Source organism: Clarias gariepinus, chromosome 4, assembly GCF_024256425.1.
Source record: "Clarias gariepinus isolate MV-2021 ecotype Netherlands chromosome 4, CGAR_prim_01v2, whole genome shotgun sequence".
In the NCBI taxonomy this organism is placed as follows: domain Eukaryota; kingdom Metazoa; phylum Chordata; class Actinopteri; order Siluriformes; family Clariidae; genus Clarias; species Clarias gariepinus.
Genome location: NC_071103.1, coordinates 675,001 through 685,569, shown reverse-complemented (window position 1 = coordinate 685,569; position 10,569 = coordinate 675,001). Strand labels below are relative to the sequence as shown.

Here is a 10,569-nt window from a genome sequence, read left to right as displayed (position 1 = left end):
TTCCCAATTTACCCTAGTGTGTGTTTGTGTGTGTGTGCCCTGTGATGGATTACCATGACATCATCGTGACGTAAGTCTCCTGGGATAGGCTCCGCCCCCCGACCCTGTACTGTACACGATGATTGACCCCTATGGGCCACCATAATCCGATTAAACAAGACGCCAGCGCGCCCTCTAATGGCCATGTGTACTATAGCAGCATTGTGGTTTTAACTGGGTTATCGTGTGTAACAGATCAGAGATAAACATTTCTCAGCCTACAGATAGGATGATTAAGCATTTGACGTCCTGCTGGCGGTGTTTCACCCTCTAGGAGTAAGATATTGCTTTCAAAGAAGGTGTACGCATGCGCGGCAGCGGTGTCGCGGGCACTGTGCGCGTTCACGCGAGCCTTATAAGAGGCGGAGTCACGCCCCCTCTCTTTCTCTTTCATTCCGACTGTGAGGAGGACAGGTGGGTCCGGCTCTCCGCTCCGCTAGCACACGCGGCTTTACACGATTATTCATGTCGCCGCTCAGAAATGTAGTATTTATATTATAAATGTAGTACTATAACAGCGTAATGGGGGTTACGGAGCGGTGTGTGAACGAGTTTGTTCAGAACAGCTGTGTGTGTGTTTAGGGGGAGCTCGCGCGTGTAGCCGCCGCCGCCATCTTGTTAGCTTCTGAGGCGACTGTTAATAATGATTTATTATCTACTAAAATCATTAAAAACCTGAAATTTGGGGTCGTATTTAGTCATTAATGGTGTGGAAGGTATTTAGGTGATTATGTTGGTGTTTTTTTTTATATTCTTTTAGTTTGGAGGTTAAATAAAAGTGAGCACGTGGGCGATGCTAAAGTCACGGAGTAAAAGATTAAACCGCAGAAGACACACAACATTTAAATACAATTTATTCCCATGTTTTCCCTCTCATGGCTGATGATTTAAGCTGAAACCTGTCAGACTGACTGTGGTGTCACGAATTCCTCGTCAATGAGGCCTGAGAGAGAGTTAGCTTTAATATTCTATATATGCCTTTTTTTTTTGGTTTGGTTTGTTTAACGTTTGTATTAAAGTTTAACAATGCATGCTACAGTCATAGAGTTCTTATATCTTATGTCTTTTCTGTGACAGGTGTAGATAAGACACCATGCCGGTTGCCCGCACTTGGGTGTGCAGTAAGACATACGTCACTCCACGTCGTCCCTTCGAGAAGTCCCGTCTCGACCAGGAGCTTAAGCTCATCGGTGAGGATCTGAGTGTTTTAATCTGAAAACCACACGGCTTTGTTCAGGATGGACCTGGAGTCTGATCTCACAACCTTTTGGAGTCCAGAACAGGCTGGATCAGAGATTGACTTTGGCTGAGATTTAGTGATTAAATTCCATGGGACATAAAAGACTACTTTGTGTGTTTTGGTGCTAATGTTTATTTGGTGTCAATTGTGTTACAGGTGAGTATGGTCTGAGGAATAAGCGTGAGGTCTGGAGGGTGAAGTTCACTCTGGCTAAAATCCGTAAAGCTGCCAGAGAGCTGCTCACCCTGGACGAGAAGGACCCCAGGCGTCTCTTCGAGGGTAAGGCTTCATGTTTTGTTACCATGCAGTTACACTCTTGGCTTTACTAGTGTGCACTTCTGTTATGTGATTGAACAATAGATGTTCAATGCTATAATTAACTGTGTGTGTAGGTAATGCCCTGCTGAGGCGTCTGGTGCGTATTGGTGTGCTGGATGAAGGGAAGATGAAGCTCGATTACATCCTGGGCCTGAAGGTGGAAGACTTCCTGGAGCGCAGGCTGCAGACGCAGGTCTTCAAACTCGGCTTGGCCAAGAGCATCCACCATGCCCGTGTCCTCATTCGCCAGAGACACATCCGGTAAGAGCTCGTCCCTCGTCAGGCTCCCTGACCAGGCCTGAGACCTCGGTTACGTTTCCTTAGGAAGTGTCTCGTGATTTGGTGCATTATTTCTTGCACACTTGAGGTTCACTTCCTGTGTATTGAGGCTGTGCTTCCTGTCTTGTTAGCCCTCGCTGAGCACATGTGAAATTTCTGCAAGGTCAATTCGGCACTGAGCCGTATACCTTTGCCTGTGTTAGTGTGTCGAGCCCTCAGCTGGCCGTACGGACCCGGAGTCTAAATTCACCACAGGTAATGTCCATGGGCCCAAACACACCCTGACGTGTTTAAAGTGTAACTCGCTCTCTCTCATGGCCGATGATTTAATTAGATTCTGTCAGATAAACCGTGGTGTCACGAATTCCTCGTCAATGAGGCCAGAGAGACGTGAGGTCACATGCTGGAGTCAACGGCAAAGGACCTGTTGGGGGTTTAGTTTTACTACTTAATTTAAATATTAAAAGTTAACATTTTGCTGTAGTGGCTGTTAACTCCTCCATGCACTTAAGTGTTATTTAACATAAGCAAATTTAGTGGTTGTTTAGACCCTGCTTTAAAAAAATTCACTGAATAATGAACCATATTTAATAAATTACAGACTTGGATTTCTTTGTAGCTGTCAGGGAAATTATTCAACCGCAATTTTTTAAAACTTTACAATTTTAACTTTTAAACAATTTTTGGTCTAATGCAGTTGTGCTCTTTGAACAGCAGGGGTCCACAATCTGCCTTTTTTTTTAAGACCTGTTCATGGTTGCTTGATTTAGTTTTGTACAGAGTAAACTTAACATTTTTTGCCCTGCATAATCTCAATTCATGCATTAAAGCAAAGCTGTCCTGCAATAATTATTCATTCAAATTGTTAAACTGTAGTTTTGGTTCTGCAATCTGATTGGATAAGCCATGTTAAATCGTACATCCTCACTTCGGTATTTTTTAATGTTCAGAAACGTACATCATAATTCGAGTTGAGTCAAGTGTTAATTATGTACCTTTTCCGTGTGTGTAGCGTCCGTAAGCAGGTGGTGAACATCCCGTCGTTCGTGGTGCGTTTGGACAGTCAGAAGCACATCGACTTCTCTCTGCGCTCTCCATACGGAGGAGGACGTCCTGGCCGTGTCAAGAGAAAGAACGCCAAGAAGGGCCAGGGTGGAGCTGGAGGAGGAGACGACGAAGAGGAGGATTAAATCAAATCCTCTCCCAGGGGGAGGTGTAGGCTACTGTCTGATCTTTCTCCTGGTTTTTCAAATAAAAATGGACTTTTTGTCACACCTCGAGTCTGGTCTGAGTTTTACTAGTTTTTTTTTTTTTTTTTTTTTTTTACACTGATTTGAGGGTCTTCCCTTACCCATAATGCACTGCACAGCGAATGTGTATATATTTGTGCATAATGACCTGCAGTCATATTGATTTGAATAAGCACTTCATAACTTTACTGTAGAAATGTTGAGTGGGAGATTATTTCCTGTGTGCAGAGTGTGAGACGTGTTCCTTCTAGACCAAAGATGTCAAAGAACCTCAACCTAAAATAAGTTATTGGTATGGGTAGAACTGAGGCCAGTCATTTAGCACTTTTAAATGGTGGTTAAACAGTTTTTAATAAAGGCATTATACAGAGCACATCTTTAATTTATCACTCAGGAGACAAGCTTGGGTGCTAACTTACTGCTTACAGGAATAATTATTTAAGAACTTTTAGAATGTGAATTCTGTATTAAATATGTGCCTGTACCAGCTCGCTCATTAAGGTTTATGTGCAATTTGATCCATAATTTATATATACACATGTGATTGTCATTTAGTTTATTTTCCTGTAAAACACACTGATGGTGTTTAAAGTGCGCGCGCACGCGGTGCGTTTTTGAAGCGCCTATGACGTCATCCGCGCCACTCATGACTATTGTTGAAGGATTTCTTACACACACACACACGTTCAGGTGAGTGAGATTTATATAAACATTATTAATACAGAGTGAGAACAGAGTTTAATAAAACTTTAAGGTTTAATGTGATTAACTATTTGAGGATGAAATGTGCTGAGCTCGAGGTGGCCCTGTGTGTGTGTGTGGACGGGGTTTGTGCACTTAATGCTCACCCGAAGCTGATGATTATTTACGAAACTGAAGCGTCAGGAGTCTTGAGTTAATAACACTGTGTTTATAGGAGGCTTTGGCTTTTATTCCAGATGATTATTAGGGAGTGGGCAGGGGGTCAATCCATCACAGAGCACACACACACACACTACAGGCAATCTGGGATAGCCAGGTGGCCTAATCTGCTGTGGGAGGAAACCCACCAAGCACAGGGAGAACATACAAACTTACACACAAGGTGGGAATCAAACCTAGACCCTGGAGGTGCAGGGCGGCGGTGTTAACCACTACGGCACTGGATGCAAAATTGTCATGTTTTATAATGAAAACCTGTTTCATGTTTTTACACCAGAAGGTTCTAAACATAAGCTTTAAAATTGGACGTGTGTGATCTAAACCACAGCTGGTCTCAGGAAACAAAATATATTAAAAAAAATTATTATATTATATATTTAACATTAAGACACTTTAGATTTAATACTAATATACCCTCTTTAGTCCTAAATGTCCTCATATAAGGATGTGACATTTTCTCCCAATGTCATTATACAGTGGGGAATAAGTATTTGATCCCCTACAGATTTTCTAATTTTGCCCACTTGCTAAGAAATAAAGGGTCTATAATTTATATCATAGGTTTATGGTGAAGGATTGAGACAGAACATCAACCAAAAATACAGAAAAAGCACATGATACAAATGTTATAAGTTCAGTTGCATTTCAATGAGGGAAATAAGTATTTGCTCCCCAAGCGAAACATGACTTTGTACTTGGTGGAGAAACCCTCGCTGAAAGGCACAGTGGGAAGACGTTTCTTTTAGTTGTTCACACATCTTGGGATGTAATTTACAACCTAACGCTAACACCAGCCAGCGTACAGCAAGTCCTCCTCCACAGTCCACTGGTCAGCACTCGTTAACCTAAGGTAACATTAGCATGGTGGCTAAAACCAGCTACAATACAGCGAGTCCTCCTTCACAGTCCACTGTACAGCACTCATTAACGTTAGGTAACATTAGCATGGTGGCTAACAGCTTCATAACTATGATGTAATGAAAAAATATATATATTTGTTTATGAAGCTGAGACTAACCCATGAGACCACTGTGTAAGCATTTAGCTCAAACAGACCGACTTTACTAATAATATCGCTAAACCCAGCGCGTGTTACAGGCTAACTCAATCGCCTGACCTGCACTGACCCTCTGACGCTTTCTCTTCAGTTTATACACATCGTATCCTGAGTGATGTAATGGACCAAACAGCTGCTGCAACATCTGTAAACAACAAATCCAGGTTTATTTCTACTAGATGAACCTAAGCTTTTATACATATTGTGTTTTTGTCTAATGAACTTCACTGTGCTGTGGATTTAGTGCAGTTTTAGTCTTGGCTCCGCCCCCTCCTTAATGTTAATTTGAATTGGATTTTATTTTATTAAGGTGCCCTGAACAGTTGGATGACATTAATTTCTGGGAGGGTTTTCCTGCTAAAATCAACATTAACTCCATATTATAAAGCTGATATTTATGTTTTAGGGGTCGTGACCTGCACCGCCCCGGGGCACCCCATATTTTTCGCTGCTGATTATTTTGCATCCTCTATTTTTAATTATATTAAACGTAATAACTTTAACACTTAATATAACACTTTATAAACAACCATAAACATCTAAACTGCTTCTGTTCCATAGAATTTAAAATGCCTTATGAAGGTGAAGACGATGTCTGAACCCAAACCAGCTGACAGCGATGAGGTTTTTACATCTCGTCCCAAACAAGAACCTGATCATCCTCTCTGCAGGACAGGTAGATCACCTGATCATCTTAGGTGGGTTTCCTCCGGGTTCTCTGGTTTCCTTCCCAAGTCCAAAAACATGCAGACTAGGCTAATTGGCGTTCCCAAATTGCCTGTAGTGTGTGAATACGTGTGTGAATGTTCACTTGTACAATCCACTACAGCCGTACAAGTGGGAATAGATACGATGGCCACCATTGGCCTCCACGGTCCCTAGTTGGACAACAGAGGTTCCTAGATGGATGGATGGATGAAATGTCCTGAAGGAGAGTTCTAGTGTGTGTACATGATTGCATACAGTACTCCATATAAAAACAGCTGTTCCAACATCTGTTTCAGTGCTATGATGCAGAAGGACGAGGTGATCAGGTTTCTCCAAGGAGAATCTCAGTGGTGTCTGCTCCACCTGGATGAACCTCAACAATCCTATTTCTTCTGGCTGATCATGGAATACGTCTGTAAGACAAATGGAGTAAGTGATTAAGGATACCCTAAGTGTCTCTGAGTTATAAAATGTCCATGATTAAATAAATAAATAAATAAATAAATACGCGTACAGTAGACGTGCTGGGGAAAGATGTTTTTACTTTCCCAGGGAGGAAGGATGGCAGATATCGTCAGGCTCCTCTTCAGAGGCTACAGACGCCTGAGGAAAACAGTGAGTGTTTCAGCATCAGCTTCTGTGTGTGTGTGTGTGTGTGTGTGTGTGTGTGTGTGTGTGTGTGTGCGTACGCGTGCTTGTCAGATTCACATGGACTAACATGACATGTTCTGCTCCAGCATGGACGTGTAAAGAAACAGGAGAACTGGTGTCTCCCTCTGGCGAAGCTTTTATGCTCCAACGTTAAAAAAGACGAGCACAGAGAAGACGTTCTTAACCTGGGAACAGAGTTCGGTATGATATGGAGGATTTCTCCTGGAATTAATGTCATAACTGCACTGAGATTAACCCAGTGAGAGTGTTTGTGACGCACTGGAGGAGAATGAGAAGTTTCTCCCATCATTAGTACAATTATATATATATATAATAATAATTATATATCTCTTGAAGGATATAAATGTTGTGATGCTGTATAAGGGTGTATAAGAGCGAATGCATGCTGTGATCAAAACTAAAGACGCTCCATTGGGAGCCAGGCAGAACAATCACATAAATCATATTATTGTATAAATATAAATTTATATATTATTGTTCCTAATAAAGTGGACTGTTTTACAGAAGCTGATCCTCACATGCGTGTTTTTTTTTCCAGTCTCCAGAAGAAGATGGTTCTATGCAGCACATATCTGCTATGTGATTGGTCAGATGGAGCTGAGATTACAGCAAAGATTTAAACTGATTGGATGTAACAGGTATTGTGTGTGTGTGTGTGTGTGTGTGTGTGTGTGTGTGTGTGTGTGTGTTTTATCCTAATTGTTTAACATGTTTTCTCTCTTCGCACCAGTTGCCCAGACAGTGACTCCGCCCTGATCAAGGCGTTGGAGACAGTCGAGGTCCATGAGTTCGTCCTGTCTCTGACCTCAGGACTCGGACAGCCAGACCACCAGGTTTTAATTCCTCGGATTCTCTATTTCTCATATTTAAGTTTAATTAATGTGACACGTGTGCTGTGTCGCTTGTGTTGTGTTGCGAGAGCGTCACCGAGACAGTTCTCAGATCACCTCATCGCTTTAAAGTTTGCTTTTCATTGATACTCGTATCTGTGAAGCGGCTCCAATAATTTCAGGTGTGAACTCATCACGTGTGTGTGTCTTGTAGTTCTGTGAGCTGCTGCTCCGAGGGGAAGCAGAGAAACCCGAGTGGCTCAAACTTCACCGAGAGAAAGCACCTCGCACTCCCCCCGCGGCTAAACCGCTGCACGCCGGCGCATCATGGACTCAGATCTCAAAACGTGAGCTCACATCTCAAGAGCGTGTGATACAGGATACGATCCAGAGGAACTGTTTTAAACATTTTAAAATTTACAGTTTACAGTGGAGAGAAAATGTATTTGCCTGATTCTAAATTTTTTTGCAGATTTGTAACACTTAAATGATTGAGAACATCAAACACAAAGTAATAATTTAATAGTACACAAAGATAACCCGAGTAAATACACAATGCGGTTTTAGGGCCGTAATGGCTCTGTAACTTTGTAACTTAGTTACAGTGTACCAGTGGAGCATAATTGGTTCCGGAAGCGTGTTCAAACACTCGTAAATCAAATCAAATCTTCTCATAAGAAACAATGGAAACTCAAATTATTCGTTTCACAACACAAACAAATAAAAATCATTAACACACAATACAAAGTAAAAATAAAACGCGCTATGTGTGTGTGTGTGTGTGTATGCGCTGTGTGTGTTTAACTCAGCTTAACAAAAATCACAGTACATTTATGATTTAGAAAGGGCCAATTACTTTTTCAGATTTTTTTTTCACGGACAGGTTTAGACAGCTTTTCCTTTAATAAATTAAATTATAATTTAAAAACTGCATTTTGGATTTTATTAGGTTATTTTTTGTGTAATATTAAAATTCGTTTGATGATCTCAGTCACTTAAGGCCTTGTTCACAAGGGCGTTAAAATCGAGCGTTTTTCTTGCGTTCGTAGCGTCCGGTGAGCGCGGCTCAAGCGCAGAGTGTTTTCTACACATAGGAGTCAATGAGAGTGTTCACACGCAAAAAAAATGTTGCATGCAGCTTTTTCCTGGCGTTCAAAACCCAACGAACGCAAGGAAACCGCTTCATGTCCTCTCTCACTGCATCCATAAATCTCCTCTTTGGTCTTCCTCTAGACCTCCTGCCTGGCAGTTCCAACCTCAGCATCCTTCTACCGATATATTCACAATCTCTCCTCTGAACATGTCCAAACCACCTCAATCTGGCCTCTCTGACTTTATCTCCAAATTACCTCCATTTGAATAAAAGACAGAAATTTTGTGTGTGTGTGTGTGTGTGTGTGTGTGTGTGTGTGTGTGTGTGTGTGTGTGTGTGTGTGTGAAACAGAGGAGTTCCTGTCTCACTACACTGTTGGAACTCTGCTGGGGAGCGGATCCTTCGGCTCTGTCTATGATGGAACGCGGAAAGCAGACGGGAAGCGGGTGAGGCCACGGTGTGGATGTAGACGTTACACTAATCAGTAAAACCTCGTCTTCAGAGCTGATTTCTTCTGTTTCTGTTTCCGTGTGAACAGGTTGCCGTGAAGTATACCTTTAAAAAGACTCGCTTCGTCACCATCGTGAGTGAACTTACTGAGGTTCTGAGGTTCTACAGAGAAGCAGTAAGGTGTAAATCATGATCATGTTCTAGAGCAGATCTAGAAAAAAGAAAAGGACAAGCCTGTGTGTGTGTGTGTTTGTGTGTGTGTGTGTGTGTGTGTGTGTATGCATGCAGCAGCTCAGTTATCACCTGATCTAGACTCAAACCTTCTTACTTCATTACACCAGAGTTTAGATGGATGCCCTCCAAACCCCTGCTAATCTACGTAACCCATGCTAACCAGGTGTGCGTCTGTGATTTTAGCCCGGCGAGGCGCGCAGGCTGCCTGTGGAGGTGGCGCTAATGGAGATGGTGTCCAGACCTCCTCGCTGTGAGTATGTGGTGAAGTTGCTGGAGTGGTTTGAGACGCACAGTTCGTTCGTCTTGGTGATGGAGCGCCCCTTCCCCTGCACAGACCTTTTAAATTTCCGTAAACTTCACAAAGGTCGATTACCCGAACCGGTGGCTCAGACGGTCACGGGGCAGTTGGTTCGAGCCGCTCGTCACTGCTGTAATTGTGGAGTTATTCACCGAGACATCAAGTCTGAGAATGTTCTCGTCAATCTTCTGACGATGGAGGTGAAGCTGATAGACTTCGGCTGTGGAGATTTGCTGAAGGCCGAGCCCTACTCAGAGAACGCGGGTCAGTTCAGGACTGGTGAGTGCAGGGGAGAACCGTTAGGAAAAATGTAGCTGAAGCTTTTTCTCTCGTGTTTCTTCTCAGGGACTCCAGTTTTCTGGCCTCCTGAGTGGTTGCTCCACCAAACGTATTCCGCTGTCCCTGCCAGCGTCTGGAGTCTGGGTGTTCTTCTGTTCCAGATGCTCAGTGGAGACCTGCCCTTTAAAGAAGACGAGGACATTGTCGACTCCTACGTGCCGTTCATTCCTGGTCTGTCTCAAGGTGAGAAACTCCACAACATTTACGCCGATTTAGATTCACATAAAAAGAAATCTAAAAAACCTGAAAAGTGTTTTATTTTAAAATGCTAAATTGTGAAGATATTGCAACAATAAGTTGTCATGATTATGGACACTGCAGATTTTCAGAAGCAGCTTCAGTATCTTCTTTGGCACGCACTCCTTTTCTGTATTATATTTATAACATTGGCCGACTCTAAAGCTTAGCTTAAACAACATTTTTGTTACTGAATTTGAACTCATCACTTCTCATTTAGATTGCTACAACCTGTTAATGTGGTGCCTGGATCTAATCCCAGATGATCGGCCGGCGTTCGAGGAAATCCTGAGCCACGACTGGCTAAAAAGGTCAGGGTGAGAGAGTTAGAATAAAACAGAGCTCGTTACACCGAGCTGAGACACGCTGCAGTCGTCTACAGGACAGAGAGTGAACTGCGTCAGTACTGAGTGCTCTCAGAGACATCGCTGTACTGTTAAAGTCATATTAGGAACATTTCATTATAATAAAAAGAGTTTAAAGTAAGAAAATGTTGATCAGTTTGCACCAGGCTCCTGAGCGTCTGTCTGTCTGTCCTCGGTCTGAGCTGGTCCTCCAGCTGTTAAAGATGAATATAATCTGATCTCACACAGAAGAGTCTGGT

General features: G+C 42.6%; 3 protein-coding genes across 3 annotated transcripts in view; 2 read left to right on the top strand and 1 right to left on the bottom strand.

Annotated features, from left to right (window-relative positions):
* The first annotated feature begins 424 nt into the window (after window positions 1-424).
* Window positions 425-3,150, top strand: rps9 (ribosomal protein S9). Its single transcript, XM_053494295.1, has 5 exons — window positions 425-453; window positions 1,117-1,229; window positions 1,436-1,558; window positions 1,672-1,858; window positions 2,889-3,150. Exons 2-5 carry the CDS (start codon window positions 1,133-1,135, stop codon window positions 3,064-3,066), a joined length of 585 nt encoding a protein of 194 aa, XP_053350270.1. The 5' UTR covers window positions 425-453; window positions 1,117-1,132; the 3' UTR covers window positions 3,067-3,150.
* Window positions 3,151-6,373: 3,223 nt separating this feature from the next.
* The window catches only part of LOC128519985 (serine/threonine-protein kinase pim-1-like), a 4,415-nt gene continuing 219 nt past the window's right edge, over window positions 6,374-10,569 (top strand). Inside the window, exons 1-10 of the mRNA XM_053493996.1 lie at window positions 6,374-6,427; window positions 6,550-6,664; window positions 7,023-7,122; window positions 7,215-7,317; window positions 7,529-7,661; window positions 8,759-8,853; window positions 8,946-8,990; window positions 9,275-9,653; window positions 9,735-9,911; window positions 10,186-10,569. The exon at window positions 10,186-10,569 is cut by the window's right edge and continues 219 nt beyond it. Of these exons, the coding sequence (XP_053349971.1) occupies window positions 6,374-6,427; window positions 6,550-6,664; window positions 7,023-7,122; window positions 7,215-7,317; window positions 7,529-7,661; window positions 8,759-8,853; window positions 8,946-8,990; window positions 9,275-9,653; window positions 9,735-9,911; window positions 10,186-10,286 (1,302 nt within the window). The 3' untranslated portion in view covers window positions 10,287-10,569. The remainder of the gene's footprint in view (window positions 6,428-6,549; window positions 6,665-7,022; window positions 7,123-7,214; window positions 7,318-7,528; window positions 7,662-8,758; window positions 8,854-8,945; window positions 8,991-9,274; window positions 9,654-9,734; window positions 9,912-10,185) is intronic.
* Window positions 10,463-10,569, bottom strand: part of rap1gapl (RAP1 GTPase activating protein-like) — a 26,256-nt gene continuing 26,149 nt past the window's right edge. Inside the window, 1 exon segment of the mRNA XM_053493994.1 lies at window positions 10,463-10,524. Within this exon segment, the coding sequence (XP_053349969.1) occupies window positions 10,463-10,524 (62 nt within the window).